The sequence below is a fragment of the Thunnus albacares genome, chromosome 7 (genome assembly GCF_914725855.1).
Source record: "Thunnus albacares chromosome 7, fThuAlb1.1, whole genome shotgun sequence".
Taxonomy (NCBI): domain Eukaryota; kingdom Metazoa; phylum Chordata; class Actinopteri; order Scombriformes; family Scombridae; genus Thunnus; species Thunnus albacares.
In genome coordinates, this window is record NC_058112.1 from 22,903,368 (window position 1) to 22,930,934 (window position 27,567).

The 27,567-nt window shown below is 40.4% G+C and overlaps 4 protein-coding genes across 5 annotated transcripts in view; 3 read left to right on the forward strand and 1 right to left on the reverse strand.

Moving 5' to 3' along the window:
- The window catches only part of ldhbb (lactate dehydrogenase Bb), a 66,700-nt gene extending 57,643 nt beyond the window's left edge, over positions 1-9,057 (reverse strand). Inside the window, exons 1-2 of one of the 2 annotated variants that reach the window (XM_044357438.1) lie at positions 8,818-9,057; positions 8,128-8,338 (exon numbers count right to left, since the gene is read on the reverse strand). In XM_044357438.1, the coding sequence (XP_044213373.1) occupies positions 8,128-8,170 (43 nt within the window). In that variant the 5' untranslated portion in view covers positions 8,171-8,338; positions 8,818-9,057. The other variant, XM_044357437.1, reaches the window with a different exon arrangement.
- Positions 5-5,407, forward strand: LOC122986270 (galanin receptor 2b). The gene has a single exon (XM_044357440.1). It carries the CDS (start codon positions 419-421, stop codon positions 1,340-1,342), a length of 924 nt encoding a protein of 307 aa, XP_044213375.1. The 5' UTR covers positions 5-418; the 3' UTR covers positions 1,343-5,407.
- A 7,116-nt stretch (positions 9,058-16,173) lies between the features above and the next one.
- On the forward strand, positions 16,174-21,793 carry LOC122986520 (shaker-related potassium channel tsha2-like). The gene is made up of 2 exons (XM_044357835.1): positions 16,174-19,720; positions 21,236-21,793. The coding sequence occupies exon 1, from the start codon at positions 18,251-18,253 to the stop codon at positions 19,685-19,687; it is 1,437 nt and encodes a 478-aa protein (XP_044213770.1). The 5' UTR covers positions 16,174-18,250; the 3' UTR covers positions 19,688-19,720; positions 21,236-21,793.
- A 1,300-nt stretch (positions 21,794-23,093) lies between these two features.
- On the forward strand, positions 23,094-26,467 carry LOC122985875 (potassium voltage-gated channel subfamily A member 1-like). Its single transcript, XM_044356863.1, has 2 exons — positions 23,094-23,651; positions 24,377-26,467. The coding sequence occupies exon 2, from the start codon at positions 24,637-24,639 to the stop codon at positions 26,110-26,112; it is 1,476 nt and encodes a 491-aa protein (XP_044212798.1). The 5' UTR covers positions 23,094-23,651; positions 24,377-24,636; the 3' UTR covers positions 26,113-26,467.
- Positions 26,468-27,567: the final 1,100 nt, after the last annotated feature.

A 27,567-nucleotide genomic window follows, 5' to 3' on the forward strand; every position in this document is an offset into this window, starting at 1 on the left:
CATCTGTCACAATTTTAAAATGTTATAAACTGTGATAAAACAAACACCTGTTCCTGTTAACTACACTATCAGTAGAAATTAAGTTAAGATCAGCTGTCTGTTATGTCTCAAAATATTTTGTTTGTAAGTGGAAAGCCATTTTGCTGCTGCATGTAAAAACTCTGTGCCTCTCATTATGGCAATATAACATTATATACATATGTTTTGGGGGAAGTTATATATTTTATATCTCTGTGGGTTTACAAAAGCCTTTGAAGTTTGATTAACATTTTGATTAACTCAAAATGTATTTTGGTCAAGCTTGTAACAAAACATTTAGGGACATGATTTGTAACTTTCCGCTTCCATTAAAAAATCATAAATGATGAAAAAAATTATATACATTTTATTTGAAAGGTGATGCCAAGTCGATGATAATATGGCTGTTCCCAACACCTATGGGCTGATCTTTGCCTGCACCTGTGGGGTGATCCTGGGCATTGGACTCTGTGCCAACCTTCTGGTCTTCTCTTTGTTCGCAAAGTACAATACGTTGCGTAAGAACCGCCTCGACATCCTCCTACTCAGTATGACTCTGGCCGACTTCCTCACCCTCCTGCTCATCCCCTTCACCCTGCACTCCGCTGTCAGCCACTCCTGGCCTCTGGGTAACACCTCCTGCAAGGTCTATCAGTTCCTGTTAGCCTTCAGCTTGGCAGCCAGCACCTACTCACTGTGTGCTGTGTCTGTGACCCGCGCCATGATCATCACCAACCCATACCAGCCGCCCACAATGGACCTGGTCATCCTCATGTTTGTCCTGGTCTGGGCCCTCAGCTTCTTCATCAGCCTGCCGCTGCGAATTTTTGCCACCAAAGAGAGCTTGGGCCCAAGCCTGGTAAACTTCAGCTTCTGCCTTCCAACCATTCATGAGCATCATTACCAAGTGATCCTAAGCCAGTTTGTACTTTACTATTTTGTTCCAATGCTGGTCATCGCCTTCAACTATGTCCGCCTCGCTCTTTTTCTCCACAAGAGCCCTGTAATGTCCGTTTCTAGTGCCAGGAACACCCGCCGAGCCTCTGTCATGGTATTCTTGGCTGCTGCTACCTTCTCAGTGTGTTGGCTGCCTGGTTACGTGCTGGAGCTGTGTGTGTACCTGGGACTGTACCAACACGGACAGGCTTGGGAGATGTTCTACTTTATTTGCACTGTGCTCCAGTACCTGCACCCCTGTGTCAACCCGGTGCTCTATGTGCTGCTGTCCAAGCGCTATCGCCACAGGAGGGCAGCCTGGCTCTTCAGCTGCAACAGGAACAGAGTGCAGCCGCAGGTCATCAGCGTCACCACAGACAGCTTTTAGATTCAGTTGATTTGTTTGAGCAGTTGGTGAAATTAAGGGGGACTTTTTTTTTACATTTACTGTTTATACAAATCAACTTATTTTGTGAACAATATGTGGATATTTGTTTTTTGTGATTAATTTCAATTACTTTTAAACTTCTCTTACATATTTGAGGTATAAATGTACAGATAAGAATACATGAAAATTACAGTTTAGGATTTTGTTTCCAGGCTCAACTACAGTAAGTTTTTTTCAAGTCATTCACTATTCAATACATAAAGCAGAAGTAATCCTAAAAATTGTAGCATCTGAATGATTTTTTTTAAGGAAACATAACAGGGTAACAGTCACATCTTTATTTATATTCGGACTATGTAAACCTATTGCAATTATCCTGTTACTGTACATTGTTATGGTCTCCTTAATAATGTCATTTTGTCGTTTTTTACAGTAATTTACAAAGAGCTTGATGTAATTCTAGGGCAGCTGCTTATCAGTGATTTTTTCTTTTTTGTTCCAGATGAAAACTGAAAAAAGGTAGGCCTACTTGAAAAAAGGTAACTTTTTTGTACGTGACATGAAAGGAGAATAACAAGTCTGATAAAAAGTTATGGAACATTTTTAGTAGTATTTGTGTGTCTTTTGCACACTGGTTGAACACCATCTTTGCAAGCCACAAAAGAAATGTCCTACTGAGTCTCCTCAGACAGTTGTAACTTAATATACTGCATATGCTGTTTAGTAAGAAAAAAGATATATTGAATCGCAATAATTTAACATGAAAGAAAGCAAGTTTTAAAAAAATCTCTCACGATGCAGTAGTCCCATGCCAAATATTTGCTCTGTAGTTGGTTAGTGGTGCATACAATCTAAGGTGTGTCTTGTATCCTTTTGTGAATGGTCAATCAGTCTCTTCCCCCAGAGTCACCACTTCCTGGACATTTCCTGTACAGGACATGTAGACTAATCTTGGGACACAATGACAGGAACATATATGTAGTTATTTAATTATTTTGTGATTATACATCTTTGCTACAGGATAGAAGGCCTATATGATGTAGTCCTAATTTACTGTAATAAAGACATGGGTGTAATTACATATTTCGCTAGAGTTCACAGTTGGTCTCTATTTGTTTTATTGTGATTTCATGCCAAGATTTAATAACACTGATGCACTATTAAGGAACTTAATGGAGCTGTGTTGCCATGGTCAATCATCTTGGAAAATCTTAGCACAAACACAACACAGAAAACGCACAAAACAAACCCCCCTTCTCATATGACTTCACAGGGCATCTATTCTTCCAAACAGCAACAAATCACTCTGGGAGCTTGTTAGGCGTTGGCAAAGGATGGCCATTAAATGTGGACTATATGATCCACCAGTAATGAAAAACCATGGGGTAAGTTGCAGCCTTTCATCTTTACCCAGTTTAATTGAGACATCAAAAGTGACGTCTCAACAACTCTGAGGCAAAACATGGCTCTGGACAGAATGATACAGTTCTGATGTCCAACAGTGTGGTTACAATAAAGTGCAAGTTTAAGTTTATTATTGTAAGTTTTATATATGATAAACATTGTTATCTTAAAAAGTAGACAATAAACTGATCAGCTGTATTGCATGATTGTAATTCTGCCTGAGCCTGACATCATCCAGCAACAATTTGCATGTATGCAAAGTAAAGAAATGGTGAAAGATCACCAGAAACATTAATAATTGTACTGCATGAGCTGTAACTGTAATGTGTGAATTTTAACTGTAATTCAGGACCATGAGTTTGTACAGATATATTTCTTTTAAATACACTTGTGCTGTCTTTGGGCTATGCATAATTTCTTGTAAATACAGGCGTTGTTGCTTTCTTTTACTTGTATCTTTTACTTATATTTTGCAAGTGCAGTTTAAGATCTTTACAGCAAAATTTAGCTCAATAATTTTTCAGCTATAAAAGGATATTTTGGCTGTACTGGAAGTGTCAGGTCTGCTATTAACTGGGGGGTTAATCACATATTTATAACTAAGTCAAACATTAAAAAAAAGCCCACTGAAACACAACTTCATGCTACTTTTTGCTCACCAGCACCAAACACACCACATTAAAACAAACACCTGAGTTCCTAGTTTTTCCTCACACAGCTACAGACCTCAAGTTTGGAGTGGTGAGGAGTGCGCACAGGGCTGTGTAGCAGGTGTCATGGTTATATAGAAAGCAGAGGGATTGGGAAAGGGAATAACAAGGCTGCCTGAGTTCTGGCGGCCCATGCAGTAATAGGAGACAACCTGCCCCTCCCTCTGTCAGCTCACCCCCTGACTTTTGGCCTTCTCTTTAGCGTACAGCAAGGGCAGCTGGCCTGACTCGTACAGATCGGTCATCTGTAGCCCATCAGCATTTTGGATATGGTGGAGCAATAAAGAACACGTGCTCAGGCACTTCTACCCATCCAGATTACAGTGCTGTGATTTTCCGCCTCTATTAGATCACAGCTCATTTATTTTGACCCTTGCTCTCTGTGCTACCTTTCTCTCATTGTCTGTGATCCTGTTGAAAATTAGATTGTTAGAAATGAGAGGCGGGGCTCCACCAGCTTGATTTTTTTCCTATCCTTGGGCTTTAAAAGAAGTTTGTTTTGGTGTATGTTTGCCTGATAGAAAGGCATCTCAGCCTATCAGCTACAGTCCACCACTGTTGTTGGTGCCTTCAAAATATTCAGAAACCTGTGACATTACAGAGTCCACATCCATGCTTTTTCCTAAATGTCATTTCCTCAGGCATTAAACAACATGCTACCTCTTTCTGAAAGAAATTCCTGAATCCTTTAACCAGTTGAATGAAAGAATATTCTGTCTGCTGCGGAGAGATATCATCTCCAGCTATTTGGATAGGAAATGGGTAACGGGTTAAAAATAGTTTTTATTGTTCAGTGGCCAGTATTCTTTCATCTAGATGGTTAGAACATAAGTACCTTCAGAACAGCTGTAAGAGTTGTGTGAAAACCTTCTGGGTTTTTCAAAGATCGCTGGATATCTAACTTTGAGAAAAACAGGTGCTTAGTTTTATGACCAAACGACAGGCCCAAACTGGCTTCTTTTATAACAGTGACAATAAAACAATCAACATCTGAGTCTTCATTCTATCAAATCTTGTCTATCGACTGACTTTCAATTTTGCACAACACTTGTTCTGATTCATGTGGAGGGAATTTGAGGGTGGTGGTAATTTCTTATCATCTCTGATGCCATCTGCTGAACTGCAAATACAAATATTCTGTTTTTTGGGGGGCTTGCACTTCCTCAAAGTTTGTCGAGTCAGATGTTCCCTGGGAGAGTTTTATTAAATTGACACAGCTTCAGTGTGTGCCAGCAATACCTCTGAGTCATGAAAACCCGGCAAAGAACACAATTAAACAATTTCTAGAATGACTGGACGGCCTATTTCCAGAACATCTTCTCTGGAACTGCTGCCAATGTAATTCAATTTCTCTGTCACTTAAAACTCCCTGACCTGGTCACTATGCATCTACTACATGAAGCAGCCTTTCCAGAACAGATCTAAATTTATAAAGACGGCAGCCACCACACTCTCTTATTCATCATTATCATGTAATATTAGATAAGTCAGAGTGTCTGATCTAGAGTGTGTTTAAAGAATACTCGTACATCTTAATGACGCACTTACTCAACGAAAAGACTAAATATATGAGTTTTACAGACTTATGTTGGCTCTAGCTGAAAGTGCTATCAAGTGTGTTTTTTGTTTCTTAAATCCAATTTATCATTAAAGATAAGCATTATCCATTTACATACATTTGTAGTACAACTAGCCTACATCCCTCTGTTATGATCTTTGTAGTTACTATTTCATTCTCCCACAATGTCTGAGATAACAGTGGAAATGTGTGTAATATAGTGAATTAGCAAAACTTAAAGCTCCATCAAACAAGTGTCCCATCTGGATACAAACAAGAGCTTGTTGTGGTTATTATGGTGAGAGTCTCATCCCTTTGCAATGGCAACTCTGAGCACAACAGCATAATGATGACAGTCTATCTACTTGTAACTTACAACTAATAGTTATTTTATTATCAATTAATCTGACAATTATTTTCACAATTGATCATTTGGTCAATTAAACATCAGAAAATGGTAAAAAAAAAAAAAAAAAAAAAAAAGGCACATCCTAACATCCTGGAGTCTAAGGTGACGTCCTCAAATCTGTTATTTTGTCCAACCAAGTAGTACAAAACCCCCAAATATAAAATGTACAGTAATGTAAGACCAAGAAAAACAGCAAATTCTCAAACTAAGAGCCCTGAACCGTGAATGTTTGGCATTTTTTTGTTTGAAAATTACTTATAATTGTTGCAGATTAATCTCCTGTCAAATGACAAATTGACTAATTGTTGCAGCTCTAACTATGTAGGCCTATATGTGTTTATATTTGTCGATGTACATGGATGTTTCTATGTGGGTGTATGAATCTATGTTCTTGACCAATGGACAATGTCTGTCTAACACTATAACATACTGTAAAGTATGGCCATATATACAATATGAAGCTAATGAAGGGGTAAAGGGACAGTAAGTAGAACTACTTATTATTATTCAGACCACTGATCAGCAGTGGTGTTGCATGGGAAAAAATGTGAGAAATGTCCTCTAAAAAGGTTAAAAAACTATGTACAACATTTTTACATTTGAAGTTTGTGTCATACACAAACCACATATTAGATTTTTTCAGCTGCGTGATGACATTTAGAAATAAGATTTATGTTTAAATCAAAATGCACATATCATAAAGATACATGACTTACATAATGTTGCTTATCCAGCTTCTTATGCTGTTGGATATGAAGTACAGGTAGCAGAATGTAATATACTGACCCACATAACCGCCATTCACAGATTACATTTAAAGATCAAAACCATCAATGCATGTATCAAACACATGACTTACAGACCCCTCAATCCACGGGATATAAAATAGCCTACATGCAATATTTCTTATAAAGTTACTTACTGAAGCTAATTACATCGCACAACACAACTTCCAACAACTACCAGACCTCTGCACAGACTACAGACAATCACACTGAGAGTGCAACTAATGATTATTTTCATTATTGATTATTTTCTAGATTTGTTATGTCTATAAAATGTTAGAAAATAGTGGAAAATGCTGCCTATAATTTTCCACAGTCCAATATGAAGTATTCAAATTCCTTGTTGTGTCAAACCAACAGTCCGAAGCCAAAAGATGTTCAATTTATTATACAGTATGTATAACAAAGAAAATCATCAAATCACCACATTTGAGAAGCTAATTTTAAACACAAATGCTTGGCATTTTAGGGCAGCAGCTAACAATTATTTCCATTAACAATAAATCTGCTAATTACTTTCTTGATTTATCATTTTGTCTGTAAAAAGTTTTTTTTTAAGTAGTGAAAAATGCCCCTTATACTTTCATGGTGATGTCTTCAAATGTCATATTTTGCCTGATCCAAAAATCCAAAGATATTTAGTTTACTAACACGTATGACAAAGGAAAGACTAAAACAATCATTCCATTTTCAAAATAGTTCATTCATTTTCTGTTGATCAACTAATTGATTAAAAAACTAATCATTGAATCTCTAAAGCACACACTACCAGGTAGGCAACTTCACAACTAAACAATGTGAAATTGGGAAATTCCATATTATGTCCAAAACCCTGGCAGGCCCTGTCCATGGTGCTGAGTGTCTCTGTGTGTGAACAACACACAATAACAAAGTCTGTTGCAGCAAGTGCAATATTCTTTGCTGCTATTTGCTGTTGGCAGCAGCATCAGAGCCAGGGACACTAATAAACTGAACAAACTGATCAGGAAGGCTGGCTCTGTACTGGGGACACCTCTGGATACACCGGAGCTGGTTGTGGAAAGGAGGATGCTGCACAAACTGGTAAGCATCATGGAGAACATCTCGCATCCACTCCATGGCAACGGTGGAGCACTTTCAGTAAGAGACGTCTTCAAAGTGACAAAGAACGCTACAGAGAGTCATTCCTGCCAACTGCCATCAGTCTGTACAATGACTCTCCTCTGTGTCCGGAGAGGAGACTCCTCTTCTAGCAGTGAAGACAGACTGCTCACCTGGACTTTTATGAATTACATTATCCATTACATATGTTATATTTCAGATTCATCTGTATATTATCTTTCAATTACTGTCAGTATATACTGTTACATATGTATATACTTTTTGTAATTGTTCATGTTTCAGTGCATACTTAATTCTAACATCCATGGAGAATCATGCACCTTACTACCACAGCAATATCCACCTGACTTAAACAAATGTACAGTGTATAAGAGCATATTAATATCACTGAACAGTGTATATTCATCAAATACTATATTATAGGTATGATTATATCGCTAGTCTCTACTCTATTTTTATTTATTATATTTATTTATTATATATATTTTTGAATGAGTCAGTCAATTTTGTTATTTTATATATTTTAGCCTTTAGTTATATGTTTGTTTTACCTACCTCATTGTTTTGTTGTTGTAGTTTTTAAATCTCAAGCAGCTGTTGCAACACTTTAATTTCCCTTTGGGATTAATACATTACTATCCATCCATCCCTGAATGTATTATGACTAAAACACAAATATTCTAACACAAACAGCTACATTCAGGCAAACAAGGTAACTACATTGCATTTTACCCATTAGTCACCATAAGCACATCAGCAACTGCACAGTAATGTTAACTAGAGCAAGCAGACAGAGAGAGAGAAGAGTGTTGTCTCACCTGGTGTTTGAAGTAGTTTAGCGACCGTTAGACCGACGATCATGGCGGAAAAGGTGTCCACTAAACCTGACGTCTTCCAATTAATACAGACGACACCACTGATATTTTCACTCCGTCCAACTGCTCTGTCCACCAAAGTTTTTCGCAGGTCCAGTTTGGAAGTAGCCAGGTCTCCTTTCTATTCTCAATCAGTTACTGTCTGCGGCGATTTCTCCCCAAAATCCAGAAATTCACACATCATCGCAATTAGCTTAACTGTTAGCAACCGTTAATCTTACAAAAACAAGCCATAACGTTAGCTGTTAGCTGATGGAAAAACTTGCTAACTCTCCCGGTTGTTTCATCTTGATTAAGCTGCCACCTCTGCTAAACCTTCTGGTTTCATTAGTTGACAGTTTGACAATTTTGACCAATCTTCCCCCCAGAGGTGACTATAGTTTCACAGTAGCATGAAGTGCTACTCAAAGGATGCCAACTTCGCCTACAGACTAACTTCCCCGCGCAACCACCACATATTGCAATCCAGACAGAGGGGCGCTGTTTTTTTTTCAAGGAAAATTGGGAAAGAAATGGCGTGGTCACGCAATACAAATACAGGAGATGTTAGGTTATATGAGGAAGAAAATGGTTTAATTTTCAATAGGAGGACAGTAACTTACGAGTTTGAATAACGGGGCGGGTGTAGCTTACCTTCTGGTCTCTCCTCTCTCCTTTCCTCCTGTTGATTCAGGTCGAGCTCGCCGCAGTCGTTATCTGCTGGATTTGAAGGGGCCAACGATTAACCGTTAGTGTCATGGACCGTTACAATGGACGTTGACACACGGTTCAGATTGCACCTCTGTTGGCCTCTTTTAGCATGTTTTAGCCACCTTTAGCTCCTCGTTGTGGTTGGCCAACCCACAGAGTGCAAGGTTTAGTTTTATTATAATGTTCCATTAATATCAAATAAATTCACATAATCTGAGTGTAAACCACATTCCCTGTCCTGTTGATTCAGGTCGAGCTCGCCGCAGTCGTTATCTGCTGGATTTGAAGGGGCCAACGATTAACCGTTAGTGTCATGGACCGTTACAATGGACGTTGACACACGGTTCAGATTGCACCTCTGTTGGCCTCTTTTAGCATGTTTTAGCCACCTTTAGCTCCTCGTTGTGGTTGGCCAACCCACAGAGTGCAAGGTTTAGTTTTATTATAATGTTCCATTAATATCAAATAAATTCACATAATCTGAGTGTAAACCACATTCCCTGTACAAAACAGCCGGAGACGAAGTGTCTGTTGAAGAAAATCAAGCATCTACACGATCAATTTTTTTTTCTCAGTAAAAACCCAGAGCTAGAAGATGAGTGAATACTGGATTTACATTCATCAGGTGTAAATATGAATCCAATGGGATGCTCCTGTTGCTCTATCCACTGTTTGCTAATGGTTAGCCATAGCAACTTTACAAGCTAATGGTCCCATACTAGCTAACTATATCTGGGCTTTGTTTCTGTGATTATTTGAGTCTTTGAACCTTTCCCAAGTAGTCAAATGTTGCTCATTGCATCTAAACTAAATGGGTAGTTTTAGGAGTTAATCCAAAGAATTGGCATGGCAATGTTGTCAAATATTATAACAAAATACATCCAAATGTTAGCGTAAGCCGCACAAATGAAACCTCATTCAACCAGGCAGCAACATTCATTAACAAATTTGTCAAGTCAATTTGTTAAATAGAGCACATTTAAAAACAACAAAAATTGACCAAAGTCCTTTACAGAGACTGAGAAATACAATCAAATGAAAAGTGAGACAGAGTTATGAGGATCAAGTGGACAATTAACAAAAGTGTAGAATAAAATAAAGAAAAATGGGATATAAATCATAAAATACAACTGTATTGCACAAAATAATTAATAGAGGGAAAATAAATAAATTAAATAAAAACAGAGTGTGACATCCATGTCATCATGATGACTATTTTAAGGCTGAAGAAATGAAATTGGTCTTAAGACGGGTTTTTAAAATATCAATTGAGAGATCTAATAATGAGAGGCAAATGGAAAATGCCTGATCATGTGTAAAGCCAATGTACAGTACAATATAGGCTAACTAAATTTTGTGAATTCCTGAGAGACCACATTCCTGACACACTCCACAAGTTAAGCTATAGACGTAGCTGACAGAAAATAGTTGTGGCTACACGCTGTAAGATCAGAGAGCTCTTGCCATGAGCTAATCATTCCATGTGCCATATAGGCGAGTGTTGAAGGAGTGTTGCCTGTTTATTTATAGGAGTCTCTAAGGTTCCACGGCAGACGGTGGCTCTTTGAGCTGGATTCAATTACAGCTCTGGTGAAAGCTGAAAATACAGCATCTATATAGACATACACATATAAACAAGAGTATAAATCCTGAATTTGGACACAACATAGAGTCCTAGTTCAGTATGTACAATAGCTGAAATAAGATTCACATTATCTCTAGGGAAAAACATGGAGCGCATGCAATATTAAGCACATTAGGTATATGTATATAATGTATATAAAATTCATATATGTTTCTTATGTAAACTGACCCAGGTGGATGATTGGGAAAACTACCATACTGAATCAGCCAAAGAACAGAAAAGAAATCTACCTGCTGTTTATTTACCTGAAAAATACAGCTGGCTCATTAGAAGTCACCATACATATGGATGATAACTGTTGCATGAAAATAGTTTGTGGATGGAGAAAGTTGATGTATGGATGCTGTGACAACTATGATAACAGCGGCCTCCACAATCAGATCAACTCAGCATGAGCTGTCATCAGCCAATTCACCAGTGGCTGCGTGAGGTGCTCAAAAACATAACTGTCAAAGTTAGATACACAATGGCAACACAGCAAAATGAAGAGGTCCCTGGCAGCAGCAGCAATTAATTTATTCTAAATACAGGGAGGAACCCACATGCTTTTGATTGGCCTTGCTTGTAAACATGAGCAAGTAATGAAAGATTTATTAATGAGCAAGCACAAGTCAGAGGATTTCAAGGAAGCTATGGATTGAGAAATGCTATCAGACACATGGCAACAACTTGCAGTCCAGATGGCCGGCGCTGGCCCCGGCCTGACCTAAAATAACAGTTCAGTGGTCTGTTTACGTTGTAGAGCTCACTGTAACATGTAGGGACATGGCAGATGAAAAATACTCTGAGTAAACCTCTGAGCACCTGAACAAGTGGGGCCTTGTGAGTGAAAGTGTAAATATGGTTCTACCTACAGTATAAAGAAAATAATCTGAAAAAGGAAAACCTGCACTTACTTTAGATGATTCTTAAAATTATTTGTACAGGCGGAATATTTTTGATGATTTGATTGTCATGTCCTCAACAGCTTGTAAAGAAAAGAAACCAGTCAGGATGAAAGGTAGAGCATGGAAATCTGTCTAATCCATTTCTAGAACAGAAGGTAATTTATATGATAATAAAGCCAGAAGTGTCAGTGGAAATTGGTACTTTACAGCACTTCTTAGCTTAGCTGGGATGTTTAAAAGCAACATCACCATCCAGGAGGGCCAGCCATCTGATTAACCCACTGTTATTGTGACCACTTGAGGACATAATTGCATGCAAATATAGTCTTATTAAAGGGTGGTGTGAACGAAATTAGAGCTGCAACGCTTAGTTGATTGATTGATAAGTTGGTCTTCATAAAAATTAATTGACAACTGTTTTGATATCAATTAATTGTTTCAGTCATTTTCAAGCAGAAATGCTCAATATTTGATGGTTCCAGCTTCACAGATGAGACGATTTGCTGATTTCCCATTTCATATATGACAGTTAGTTGAGTAACTTAACATATTAGACCATTAGTCGGACAAATCAAGAAATTTAAAGACATCACTGTCTTATAAACTGAAATATATAACATTTCATAGTTATATATTTCATAGTGTTTGAAATGGTTGATTAATTAAACGAGAAAATAATCAGAAGAGTATTTAATAATGAAAATAATCATTAGTTGCAGCCCTTGGTAACAACTCAGTTGCCTGGTGGTGCCTGTGAAACCAAATGCCAGTGTTACCAATAAAAGTTAAACTTTGAGCCCTTTGAAGTCATCCTTGATTAATAACCCAAGTGTGGTTCTCTTGTGAACTGATCCCCCTGCAGTCGCACCCAGCCTGGATTTTGGACAACACCGTCTACTAAAAAAGGGAAAGGCCTGATCAAGGAGTGAAATGATAATCCGAGGTAGGTGTGGGATGGGACATGCAGAGGTAATTCCAAGGAACCCTGCCCCTCCGGATCTGAGGTATCCGGTTTCATGTCTAGCTGCATGCCGTGTTACCTATCAGCAAAAACATGAACATCAACTTCAGATGACAGCGGGCTAAAATTGGTGGCTATCAAAACCCATGAACTGGCAAGGAGCTTGGCCGGGGTATCCGCTTTCTAGAGTGGAAACCCTGGGTCCAGACACCTCAGGGTGAGGAGACTGTGTGCTCTGCTCAATTGCAGAGTCGGTAACAGGAAAGGCGTAAACACAGCATAGGCTCTATTAGGCAAAAAACTTTCACACTGTTAATTAGATGCAGCTGCACTCGCTCCTCACATCTCAGACATATACATGGCTGATGAGTGAAGGCTGAAATGTATGCTGTAATCTATACAAGGTTCATCCTATATGTTTAATACTGATGCCTTATTGTCAGTGTGTTATTGACTTAGCACAGCCATTGTCACATTCCCATACAGGGACAGCAAGAAGCATGCCGTTGATCATTTGCAGGTCAAAAGACTCAAGTGTCTAGTGGAGCTATACCTATGTATTGGCAAGGGCTGATGTATCAGCTAAAACTAGCTTATTGCAGGTATATTGCATAAAAAAAATGATGGCCAATAAGTAACAAGAAATTGAAGTACAAAAATGCCACAAAATTTTTTTAATTAATTTAGAGATAGTATCAGTTTGTTGATCAGAGGGCACTGCCAAGTTTATTTTCCAACTGCAAAATGTCTCACTCACAGTATTCATCAGTGTTAGTTCTTTAAAACATATGTATGAACTCCTTATCAAAATGGTTTGTTTAGGATATGCATTTATAAACAAAATTACTGTGGGCTGATATCAATATCTTTTTTTTAAACTGTCAAATCTAGATATTGATCAATTTAAAACCAGCCTGGCTATAGTGTCTGGATTAAAACCGTGCTAAATTAATTTAAAAGTGAATGATTTTTTTTAGTTGTCTGTGGTACCCTTGATATCTAAAAACTTATTTTTTATCAACCAAATTTACCACAGGTTTAAAGGGGACCTATTATGCTTTTCCTTATTTTCAGTCATATATGTGATGTTACAATGTTGGCTGTTCATATTAAATGTGGCCAAAGTGTGAAATAATTAAACATAACAACAAACATATGTAGAAGTAATCCCTGTGAGAAAAAAGCACCGGCTTCAGACTACTCTGAACATTCGGTTTTCAACATTTTTTTCTAGTTTAAGTCTGAGCTGACATCAGCTCATGATAGACTTCTTTATATGGTCAATGCACAGTGCGAGAGTTCACTGCTCCACTCCACTAACATTGTAGTGTTTTTCCACTGTCTTGGGGGTAGTCACAGAGAGCCATGACTCAAGTTGAGCTGGCGCACTGTGAGTCTTTTTCCATTACACAGTAGGAAACTACTAAAGTAAGTAGTTTGCCTGTTGGAGGTGTGCTGGTCGTCTGCAGCTCTTCATCAAACATCATCATTACTGTGGCTGTTTCTGCTTGTACTGTTCCTCCCTGCAATATTTATTGCTAATCCACTGATAGCTCCAAATATGTCCATATGTTGTTGTTTCAACTGTTTTTTAACGCTAACAAAGCTTTGCTAATTCAATGAGGAACACATTTCATTTGCTGTAAATTCTTCACAATAAAAGTGTCCTGTTATTTAGTCATTTAAAAGCTTTTAATTTGATGCAGTAAAGCATGAAATGTTAGGTTTGCATCAACGGTAACTTAACATGACTCTGATACGGCTCTGATAAGGCTTCGGGAAAGCTGGCCAATCAGAACAGAGTGAGCTCATTGGGAGGGGGGCCTTAAAGAGACAGGAGCTTAGACTGCCTGTTAAGAGACAGAGGCTGAACTGAGTGGCTGCATAAAGGTGCAGAGTGAGGGTCTCTGGCACAACTTCACCTGCTTCCAAGGTGCATGGAGAAGGGAAAGAAGTCTAGAAAGATGAGAACTCCAGCAACACTTGTAGTATGAAAATTGTTCTTCATACTACAAGTGGCTGCATAAAGGGCCAGTATAAGATATATAAGGAGTTTTTCTAATTGTGAATCATGCAGAGCTATTCTAGTTGAATCCCAGAATAAAAATATAGAGCTGGAAATGAGCACAATTGGTCCCCATCAACTAAGGGTAAGCAATATTGTTAGAAACCTCTGTAAGGGTAAATGTAATTTTGCAATATCAGTCATGATTTTGTACATTTTCCTGACAGAAACTTTATTATATTGATTCAATATCATGTAAACATTGTCATACAGTAAAACAGTGATTTGCAACATTTCCCAGGGTTCTGACACACCCAGAGATATTAAAGTGACAGTTACCGCAACTTAGATCTATATTGTCTCATGGTATATAATGTCACATTGTGCAACCCTACTTTAACCTTACTGTATAGACATATTTTGACCCGCAAATCACTAAATCGCTGCTTATACTGAGAAACTTTCCATCTCTGTCCTTAGTTTTGCTTTTGTTAAAAAGTTATAGGAATAATTACTAGTGATCCTTAATAAGAATTTTCAGTCTTTAGACTTGAATCAGAGGTCTCCCACATATAGCTCTACCTCTATAGACTCATTCCAGTGTCTGAGACGCTGTCATCACATACGTCAGACTGGGTCAAATGCCCCCTATTTCATTTCGAGCAGAGTAGTTGGCACTAGAACGATGTAATCTGAAGGAGCTGTTGACTAGCGAGGCTGACCTTCTAAAAACTCTTCTTTCAATTTATAACACACACTCACACACACAAACATGATACGCACATGCGTTCATTCACCAATCGCACTAATAGCCTCGCCGGATACACACTTACAGAAATACACACACACACTTTGTAAATACTTGGCCGGGGGTTCGGGAGGAGGTGAAAGCCAAGGGGAGTCACTGACAAGTTGCTACTGTGATTACCTAATGTCTACTGGGTTAGGGAGAAACCTCATGCTGTCTATATTTAGACAAAGAGGAGCTTCAGAAGATGCAGTGCAACTAATCAAAAAGGTTAATAAATATCAGCTCCTTTTAAGAAATAAAGTTTGTGTTTGAAAAGGATATCTGCTAAAAAGCTGAGTTAAGAATTATTTTCATATTATAATCAACTTTGATTTTGATATCATGGTTATCAGTCATGAAGTTATCTCATTGTTAAGTCATTTTCACTTTGCTTTTGTGACAATTAGAGATGAGTTGTTTTTACTGATCATCATTATATTATCACAATTACTAAATCATGATGTCAGTCGAGAATGAGATCAGATGATTTTCACGTTTAGAGAATTTCTTTTTTTTTAAAGAATGACAAGAAAGCACAAGTTTTTCCTTGGTGTGAGTGCATCCACAATATCTTGTTACCATGGGGGTCTCCTGCATTCATAGGTCGAGCCATTAATAACGATGGGAGGTTCCTCGCTGTCAGCATTCATGCACCCTGCAGGCTTTATGGCATGTGTCTCCCAGGCTGCGTCTCATTACATGCAGTCACTGTTGAGTAGGCTATGCAAGTACATGCATATGTACATATCTAAATGTAGGCCTATGGATTTTTATAGAAGGCACAACTGCAAGATAAACACACACATGGCAACCGAGTACACAGTATCTGTTATTATACTGTCCATTAAAGGTGCAGTGTATAGAATTTAGTGGCATCTAGGCGAACGGTCTTGGCAGAAATGGAATATAATATTCATAAGTATGTTTTAATTAGTGTATAATCACCTGAAAATAAGAATCATTGTGTTTTTGTTACCTCAGAATGAGCCCTTTATATCTACATAGGGAGTGGGTACTCTTCCATGGAGGCCGCCATGTTGCACCGCCATGTTTCTACAGTAGCAACAGACAAACCAAACATTGGCTCTAGAGAGATCCTTTCACGTTATTCACGAGTTTTGCAGCCACCGTAGGTTCTCCTACACACTTCTAAGTGGCGTGGGTGGTATTCAGTTGGTTGCAATCTGCAACCTCAACACTAGATGCCACTAAATCCTAAACACTGGTCCTTTAAAACATCTAAAGCGATAATGTGAACGATGTGCTCAGATAAGATTATTGTACCTACAAAGGTGGGAGGAAAATATGAATGAATAAAGGTGACAGATGGAGGCTACTGTAGATCCTGACGATGCATCTTAGATTCTTTGACACTTTTCTTTGAGTCCGATTTATGAGTCACGTGTACATTCCTCAGCTTGTTTGTTATTGTTTGTTTCCTTGGATACATTCAAGGCCTGACACCGTGGCTTGACCCAGACAGTCATTTGGTGAACACTCAATGCTAACACATTAGCAGCAGGCGGCACCGTGTCCTGACACTGACATTTGACTCTGAAATCCAATCCTTTGTTCAGTAATGGAAAGGCCAAAAAATGTTGCTCCCCTGGGACCCCGTGCTTGTTAACCTGTCGGACATAAGAGTTTGGGATGGCATGCTATACCTGCTAAAGCTTGCCCACATCTATGTTATAATGCCAACCGTCCAGGTTGGTTTTGGCAACACTGATTAGCACCTTTGTGCTATTATTGTTATGATCCTGTGTGTACAACTGCAGTGACTGAGATAACTGATACAGCTTTATGAAGGCAATGAAAGTGGAGAAAAACTGAGCTATAAATAGACCACAATGCTGCGGTGTACATATAACTTCACTCTGTACACCCAGGCCACATCTTTTTTTCTTTCTGTTTTCAAGAGTTTAAGAAGAAGAAGAAAGTTTATCGCTAATGTTTTAGAAGAAAGCAGCCCTTGAATTTGTTGCACAAAACACTTTCAGTTTTATCCTGACTGCAGAGGATTTGTAGGATCTGATAAGGAGGTAATTAGAGCCACTACACGACTGCAAGTACTTGCAGCTGTTTTTTTTTACACCACAGTATCTCAGTGACCCCAAGGCGAGGTCACATGTCTTCTGGGGGTCCCCATGTTCCAAGTTGTACAATTGAGCCCTTTAAGTGGTATGAACGGTGAATGTTATTTTGGCTGTGGCTTCCTGAAGACGCTATCCTCTCTGGCTACTCAAGTGTCAGTCAAGCCAGCAGTTTCCATTGGCTGGGTCTAGGAGGGCCCCTGGTTATACGAAGCTGCATGCTTCAAAGCATTCGGGTTATTTCATTTTATTTATTTCAAGACACCTTTAATATGTAGCCTCAGAAAAACCTGACCGTGCTTAATAAGTTAGATCTATTTGTCAATTTCACCTGTACTCCTGAATGGGACCCAAAGTAGACGGGCCGGGTCCTGGAGGATCCCCTTGTGACAAGAATAGCCCTATGATTTCATGAATGAGGGACCTGCAGGGTGAGAAACTAAATTTCAATGTGGACTCTGGATCTGAAAAACTTTGCTGAAAGACTTTGCTCTGAACAAAACAAGACTGAGGGCTTTGTTGTTGGATATTTTAAAAAAATATTAAAATAAATTTGCATGCCTAAATGTTTACTTGGTAATCACTGCGCTGCTGCGGTGAAGTGAGTGAATGTGAGAGGGACAGCAGCAGCAGCAGCAGCAAGTGTCATCTGGTCTTCCAACTTGGGGAGGGCTTTGGAGTTTAAAATGGTGTGAATATGATATCCATCTCTAGCCATCGGTATAGCTTATGCAAGTGGAGATCTGTCTGCACCATTGAAAGTTGACAGTTGAGAGGCACTAATCTGACAAAAGGACCGTGTAAATCAACAACAGCACAACGATTTTGGATTGCAAACACTTGTAAACTTTGGGACTTGGGGCGCAAAAATAAAGGGACTCTGCCTGAATCTCGGGCGGCTGCATGAGAAATAGAGTTGAGAGGACGCACAGGCAAAGGGCGAGAGGAAGACACCGAGGAGGTGAGTGACGGATTTACCCTCGGAGGGGTAAAAGATGACTGTTGTGTCCCAGGAGAACCACGACGAGACGGTGGTCGTTACTCCTTTGTTGGAAGATGCTGGTGAATTGGAGCCGGCGGAGCAGGAGTGCAGCGAGAGGGTGGTCATCAACATCTCAGGTCTGCGTTTTGAGACACAATTAAAGACCCTCTCTCGCTTCCCGACCACGCTTTTGGGAGATCCACGTAAAAGGATGCGCTTCTTTGACCCGCTGAGAAATGAATACTTCTTTGACAGGAACAGGCCGAGCTTTGATGCCATCCTTTATTACTACCAGTCAGGAGGGAGGCTTCGGAGGCCCGTAAGTGTACCTGTGGATATTTTCCTGGAAGAAATAAAGTTCTATGAAATTGATGAAGAGGCCGTAGAGCTTTTCCGAGACGACGAGGGGTTGACAAGGGAAGAGGAGCGCCCGATGCCTACTAATGAGTATCAACGCCAGTTATGGCTCCTGTTTGAGTATCCAGAGAGTTCAGGACCTGCACGAATGATTGCCATTGTGTCAGTTGTGGTTATTCTAATATCCATTGTTATATTCTGCTTGGAGACATTACCCGAGTTCAGAGAAGTCAGTGAAGGGTACGGCGATCACCACAATGGAAGTTCTGACGCCTTAGAGCTTAGTCCGTTCACGGATCCGTTTTTTATGGTGGAGACACTTTGCGTCGTGTGGTTCTCTTTTGAATTCACCATGAGGTTTCTGTCGTGTCCCAGCAAACCAGCTTTCTTTAAAAACCTCATGAACCTGATCGATGTTGTGGCAATTGCTCCTTATTTCATAACTCTGAGTCTCGATCTCGCAGAGCATCAGGGCAGCAGTCAACAAGCTGCGTCTCTGGCCATACTGAGGGTCATCCGTCTGGTGCGTGTTTTCAGGATTTTTAAACTCTCCAGACACTCCAAGGGTCTTCAGATTCTCGGCCAAACGCTTCATGCAAGCCTCAGGGAGCTTGGATTGCTGATTTTCTTCCTAATCATTGGAGTGGTTTTATTCTCCAGTTCAGTCTATTTTGCAGAAGCAGACGACCCCGATTCTGGATTTTCTAGCATACCTGATGCGTTTTGGTGGGCTGTGGTGACAATGACAACAGTTGGATATGGAGACATGTGTCCCTCCACCATTGGGGGTAAATTCGTCGGCTCTTTGTGCGCCATCGCTGGAGTACTGACCATAGCTTTGCCTGTCCCTGTTATCGTTTCCAATTTCAATTATTTCTACCACAGAGAGAACGAGGAGGAGGAAAATGTTCAGTACGTACACGTGACTTGCGGACAGCAACCGCAGCCCTCCATTGGTGAATGTGACTCAACCAGAAGTAACCTGTCACTCTCCAAAACTGAGTCCTATCAGGATAACGACGATTTGGAAACCTTGACACATTCAAACATGAACCCACAGGAGACATACACAGGGAAACTGACAGATGTATAAAAACGCACCGATGGAAGAACTGTTTTATGTCTGGTGAGTTATGTTCCAGTGGATGTACAGTTCAGGCTTCTTCCTGTTGGTTGCTGCTGGTGTTTTACGCACGCTGTCTACAGCTGTTCCCAAACCTGGACCCGCAGAGATTCAGGCTGGAGCTTTTAGTGGGTTCCATGTGTTCCCCACCAAAATTGGCTTAATTTCACTGTAATTAAATTCGCTGGATGACAGGAGACAATCATTCCTCCCACTGCTGCAACCTCTCAGGTCTTCTCATACAGGGGCTGCTGACAAGATTCAGTAAAGTGTAATACTTGAGCTCTTACATGAAAACATTTGGGAACCTCTGGGCACGCAATAAAACGCATGGGATATTAGTTATATGATTAAAACATGTCTATCTAGAAGGGAATTTTGCAACAACCTGGGAAAAATAACTTTGGGGATGTTTTCTTGTCTTCAATTTCTCAGTTAAGGCAAATATATTTTGTAAGAAAAAACAAAAAAACACGAAGGGGTGGTGTGTTTACGCACACGGAAATGATCAGCTCAAAATACACCATGCCTTTCTATTCATGAGAAAATCACGTTGCCAGTTCTCACAGAACCAAAGCTTTGAATAAAGTAGGAGAGGAGAGCTCGGTCGTGCGTCAGAGTGCCCATGACGCACAAGGCGACCACCTCCCCACAGCGGAGCGCACGGACGCAGGCACGTAAACAAGAAGATAATCTCTCTGTCACGTTAGAGTTAAGTCAGACACTTGTTCATATATCAGCCTAATGTGTGTCTGCGTGTGTGTGCCAGGCGTGCACTGCACTGTGGAGAGCTACCGGACTCTGTTATCATACTGTGTTCAAGCATTTGAGATTTTTGTTTCCTTGTGCGTAAACACCACAACATTTTGCAAGTGTAGAGTCCCGACGCCCGGAGCTCTCTGCTGCCTTTTCCAATAGTAACACTCGTATAGTGGTTTGTTTGGCTCTGTATGAACTGGCAGATTGTAGTCTCTACTGAGGAACTAACCCTCAGGATACTATGGTCAAGAGTTTACATGTTTAATAACAACGAGATCAGTAAAAGATAATTATCTCGTCATCACTGGATATTTTTCTCATTATTATTAGATTTTTTTTTTTCTAACAATAACGAAGCTGTTATCTCACAATTATGGAAATGTTAAGTTGATGAATGATAATGAACAACAGGAGAACACATCTCTGACTTTATTTTTCTTTGGAGTTTATAATGTGCTTCCATGTGAATCTGGTCAGAATAAGGGAGCTCTGAGCGCCACTCTGTGGATGATAGATATTCCTGCAGATATCACTTGTGCCCAGGACCTCCAGTGTGCCATATTAACACTTAAGCTTGAGTATCTTTGCACTGTTGCAGCTGACCTTGACTGATTTAGACATAAGCCTCTGAGATCATGCTATTTGACTCAGTATGTATCCGGATGCTTGTGGTGGTTTACTAAGCTCTCCAGATGCCTGACTGCTTTCTCTCACCTCCTAATGTTAACATAGTGAGTTTTGTTTTCTGCTTACTTGCAGGAGGCAGACGATTAAGTGAAGCTTGTTGTTCCCTCAGAGTCTCAACAAAAATACAAGTGTGGCATTCTCTTCTTCTCTCCAAATTATTGGACACTTTTTTGTCGTGGATTATTCTTGTACTGCCAGTGTTGTAGCCTACAGAGACCTCATGATGGAAACGTCTGGAAAAGATTCAGTCTGCCTGAATGAACATTGTGTGTATCATCAGTAGAAGAAAACAACATTCTTTTGTGTAGGCTTTGTAAATGACCACGCTTTCTTTGTATAAAAAGCCTTGTGTACATATTGCGTTTTTGTAAATCTGAATTTGACCTTTTCTCGTGCAGCCTATAATGAAAACTTGTAATCGCAATTTACCTCTGTGTTGTTATAAACACTCAGATTGCCTTTCAGCTCGCTGTAAACAATAACAACATAGCCCAGAACATTTACTTATGTAATGTCTGCATGACAAGAGCTCATTGTGAATTTTAAATGTAATAAAATATTTATTTTTCTAATTTAAACATGTATGTGAACTTAACTTAATCCCTTTTTTAATAAATAAATTATGAATCAGAAAACATATCACTCGTTATTTTTCATTCTTTCAACATAGATATCAGACTCACAGAAGGCCAAATAGCGAGTAATTTCTATTGAAAAAAAAAATCAAATCCATTCCCATTAATTAGTTCAATACATTTTATTACTGTCCATAAATTACATTACAAACTTTTTGTGCTGAATGATGGGGAAAAGGCGCAGAACCAGACATCGGCTGTCTTGCCACAAAAGCAATTAACTTAATAAAATACCACAGAGATAAATCCAGGCGTATTTATTTTACTTATTTTTAGTTGAATGTATTTTTAGAAACTCAGTAGACAACAGTTGTTTTGAGTCAGTTTAGCTGAAATCCCTCACTGTGTTTAGGCCCCCAAACCGTCTACATATACAGGCCCTCAAATGCCCAAAAATACGACTGATTATGTGTTTATTTGTTATGATATTATTCTCTGATAACAACTTGAGTGTGTTCTCGTGTTTATTTTTGGGATTTGTAGTTTTCTGAGGTGAATTAATCATCTGCGCTGTCCGTGGTGCTGAAACTGATCCACCGTCCTCTGCAGAGCGTCAGTCAAACACAAAGTTACGCAAAATTCACTGCATCTTTCTCACATCTGCTTTGCTTCTGCTGCCAAACGGAGCCATGAGCGGAGACTGAGGAGGTGTTCTAACTTAGTCGGTGTCATAAAGTATCAGATTTTGGGCGTGAGACCTGCACAGCCAGGATGCGAACGCCCCTGATGTGATGTTTCACAGCCAAGGGCTGCAAACACAATGCTGATGATTTTTTTTACCCTCCCATTTCTCACAAGTAAAATGCTAGACAATCGAATTCAGTCTCATATAAACTCAGATATGGAGCGTGTCAATCCTTTATACATCCATCGCCGTGTAATCCTTCAATCCTTGAGTGCCTGACACACAATAAAAAGGTGATGGTTTTAATCTCTCCCCTGCTAATGATAGCTTTCTAAATGATAAATTAGGAGCCATGTTACACGGTGTTTTACAGGTTTTGTTACCGACTGTCCTTCTTTGCAGTCTGATTGCACCAGTGCTGGCACACAAGCGCTCTTGTTTTTGTGGTGTATGGAGAACTTCTGGCGGCGTGCTTTAGTAGAGCCGGTCTGCATTGCGTCGAAACCCTCCAACTCCTCCTCCTGCTGCTGCTGCTGCCCTCCCTCCCCTCTCCTCCCCTCCCCTCTCCTTTCCTTCACCTCCCCTGCACTTGCATGTGAAATGCACAGCAAAACATGCTTGACATTGTTGAGAAAACACTGGGACCTCGCCGCTGCACCTGACTGTCTCTCAACTGTCCATTCTTTAAAAAAAATATTTCTTCCCTCTGTCCTCCGAGCCGCGCTGAAACATTTCTGCCCGTCATCCTGTCTACTCGCAAAAAGCAGCAGATTTCTGCTGATGCAGTGATGTCTGGAAATGTCAAGGGCTCGCTTATTGCCCCTTAATGTATCTCCCCCCCTGAATTGCAGCGCAAGATTTTCTCCTGCGGTATACTGTAAGCTCTTCACACCACCGTGCCGCCGCGCAAGCAAATACCGACGCCGCAGCTTTGCAATTCTCTCTATTCGCTCCTTTTCCATCCCAGGCTTTCCTCATTAGAGTCACCTGATTTTCATCTTGTTTTACCTCATCTTGCCTCACCGTCTGAAGACGTTTCAACCTATTTGAGGGGCACTTTGACTGTGTGGACACAGTTTGGACGGTGGAGAGCCCACCAAGGTTCTAGGCTCTTTTTTTTTTGGAAGGTGCAATGTAAAGTTGCCACATGACACCCACTGGTGCCCTGCTGTTGGATGATTTTACTCGAGGATAAGACGCATTCAAGACCTTTCAAGATCAACCCACGGTAAGCCTCGAAACTGCTGACTTATACAATAGATATCGGTCATGATATATATTTTTGTATCGACAGCTGCTGTTAATGTAAAGATAAACGACTAGTACTGTATTGTGTTCTTATTGCTCAGATGTATAATGCATCTTTGCCCGCATCAGGCCCATAAGCTGTATGCATGTAAAGACAGTTGGTATAATATGACCATCATATGTTATGCGTCACATCATAATTCAGGCTGGTGAGAGTGGCGTTGGATAAATCACGCCATGGTCCTTTAAGACATAGACAAAGCAATTCTATAATAAATTCAAGTAAACATCTGTATAAAAATATTATAGGAGTGTAACAAAGAAATGGAAGATTAAATACCTCAATACCTTGCAAATGGACAAAATGATCTTTAAGGGAATGTAGAAAATACAATCAGGTACAAGAAAATCACCTTAAACTCACTAATGTGTACTACATGGAGATTTTAAATGCCTATATCATAGAAATATATGGAAATTCCTCCTTTAGGATAATTTTACCTTTACTACTGGATAGTTGCACTAATTGCAGGCTGAGAGAAGTAAATAAATAAATAAACTGCAGAAAATGCTGAGCCAGCAAATATCTCGGCTGTTTGATCACATTATTTTCTCTCTCTCTCTTTCTCTCTCTCTCTCTCTCTCTCTCTCTCTCTCCCTCTGTCTCTCTCGCTATCTCTCTCACTCTCTCTCACTGGGTGACAGAGGCAGCAGTAACAGCAGCAGATGCACTGGAGAGCAGCAATGGTCAAGTCAGCGAGAACTGCAGTGGAGCCGCACTGAGGCAAAGCAGCCAACCAGCCCCTCAGTATCTGGGGACGTTTCCAACAATTTAAGGGGTGTGGGAAGCTGAGGAGTGGAACATTTACCCCGAACCTGAATGCCTGCACAGTCAGACTAACCGACATCCCAACACAACTCCTCCTCCTCTTCCTCTGCGACCTCCTCCTCCTCCTCCTCCCAAAATGACCGTAGTAGCAGGAGATAACATGGACGAGACCTCGGCTGTACCTGGCCACCCTCAGGACACCTACCCCCCAGACCACAACGATCACGAATGCTGTGAGCGGGTTGTCATCAACATAGCCGGTCTACGGTTTGAGACGCAGTTAAAAACCCTCTCCCAGTTTCCAGAGACATTGCTTGGCAACCCCAAAAAGCGGATGCGGTACTTTGACCCTCTAAGAAATGAGTATTTCTTCGACAGAAATCGCCCCAGCTTCGATGCCATCCTCTATTACTACCAGTCTGGGGGTCGGCTGAGAAGACCGGTGAATGTCCCTTTGGATATGTTCTCGGAAGAAATTAAATTTTACGAGCTGGGAGTGGATGCCATGGAGAAGTTCCGTGAGGATGAGGGTTTCATCAGGGAGGAAGAGCGCCCCTTACCTGAGAAGGAGTTCCAGCGTCAGATTTGGCTCCTCTTTGAGCACCCAGAAAGCTCAGGCACCGCCAGAGGGATTGCCATAGTGTCTGTGATGGTGATCCTGATTTCAATAGTCATATTTTGTTTAGAGACTTTACCACAGCTGAAAGAGGACCCAGCGGGTCGAATGGTGACAGTGGGGAACACTACTATTTATTACAAGCCAAATATCCTCACAGACCCCTTCTTCGTCATTGAGACACTCTGTATAATTTGGTTCTCCTTTGAGTTGATAGTGCGCTTTCTGGCGTGCCCAAGCAAACCGGCCTTCTTCAAGAACATGATGAACACGATTGACATAGTGGCTATCATCCCCTACTTCATTACACTTGGCACAGAGCTGGCTGAAGACCCGGAAAATGAGGGAGTTGGGGAGCAGGCAACATCTCTGGCCATACTCAGGGTGATCCGTCTGGTCAGGGTGTTTAGGATCTTCAAGCTGTCACGACACTCCAAAGGACTGCAGATTTTGGGGCAGACCCTCAAGGCCAGCATGCGAGAGCTCGGATTGCTGATCTTCTTTCTGTTCATTGGAGTCATCTTGTTCTCAAGCGCTGTCTACTTTGCTGAGGCAGAGGAGCAAGGATCCTACTTTGGCAGCATCCCAGATGCATTTTGGTGGGCTGTTGTGTCTATGACAACTGTGGGCTATGGGGACATGGTGCCGGTCACTATAGGAGGCAAGATTGTAGGATCTCTGTGTGCCATTGCTGGAGTGTTGACAATTGCACTCCCAGTGCCTGTCATTGTGTCCAACTTCAACTACTTCTACCACAGGGAGACCGAAGGTGAAGAGCAGGCCCAGCTGCTCAATGTCAGCAATCCCAACATCCCCTCTGAAACCAACTCCAGCCGCCGTAGTTCATCGAGCGTCAGCAAGTCAGAGTACATGGAGATTGATGGAGACATAAACAATAGCATCGACAACTTTAGGGAGGCAAACCTCAGAACTGGCAATTGCACTATAGCCAACCAAAACTGTGTAAATAAAAGCAAGCTGCTTACAGATGTTTAGACACCAGTTAGGAACTTTGGGATCTCTATGGGACTGTCATATGTGGAGTAGACCATCAGTTAGGAATGCTTCATTTACTTCCCCAAAGCGCTCTACGGCATTAGGCCTACAACTATGCTCAACTATATAGAAAGGAAACAGAAAAAACAACGCTGTTAGAGTACATGACAGGTAGATAGAATAATTAATTCTTCTGATCCTACAAATATATAGGTATATCAAAAAGAAAACATCCATTATTACGCATATACATGGCTCCCTGGAGGACGCAGAGCACACACTGTCTTATCAGGTGACGGCGTGATAATTAAAATCTTATGCATGGAGTACAGATAACATTTCAGCAAGTTGCACAGTGCACCGGAAAAGTCTGCAGAGACATGCAAGCATCTGCAGCCGAGTGGTAAGCGCCAAGAAGTTAGGTGACCCCCCCCCCTCCCCCCCGCCCTTCCCTCCACTCTCCCCCCCTCCTCCCTACAAAGGATCTACTATTCAGCAAAGCACCTTATAGGAGGAAGACTGATCTCTCTTGTTTGGATGTAAACAGATGGTGATCTACTCACTTCACGGACATCCGCAATGCTGCTGTTTTCCCAGCAGATGCTGTAATTGTGATATCACCAAGTGATTCAATGCCATGCCCTTTAGATGCAACACAGCACAATGATAAAGTGAGCTTCACATGAGCATGATTAGAGACTTTCCATTTTGATATCGGCATGCATGAGACATATCTCCCATAATGGAAAGGATGTTCTTTTGGATACCTGCCTCCATCCCCCCTCCCTTCTCATCTGTTTTCATACAGAGTGCACTGGATGAGTTTTTAATTTGAAATGCTAATCATTTAGAAGTATAGAAATTGAATGTTAAATCTTAAGGGAACATTACATAAATGAGATCATAGCATGAAAAAAAGTAACCTGCATTATGGTCTATCAACTAAGGTACTTTTGTATCCTGGTATATTTAATGCATGACGTGAGTAATACAGCTTGTTGCAATTCAGGCACTCTGCAGTGCCCTATTGTCAGGGAAACTAAGGAAATCAAATTCTGGATGTTTCTGAATTGCGATCAAATATATCCAAACCCACCTTGAGGATGCAGAGTTTCTAATTTAAAAGTAGTCAAAGAAACTGTGTAATTATTATCAAAAATGCATATAATCATAATAAGCACCGATTACAATATTACGTCAATAGTGCAGTGCATGGACCTTCTTTGAACAAGAAAAGTTAACATATTATTAGTCATGCTTCCATTTCCACCTCAAATTTTTAGTACCTATTGATTTGGAATCCACTGAAAAGGATCTATACCAAATTTCACTTCACATTACAGAGAATTATTCCGACATTAGTTGCTAGTGCCTTTATCCCTTTCACCAACAGGAGTAGTGAAAGTGCCTCTGAGTAGGATGGGATTTGTGAGGTGGAGCAGAGCTGGTTTACCT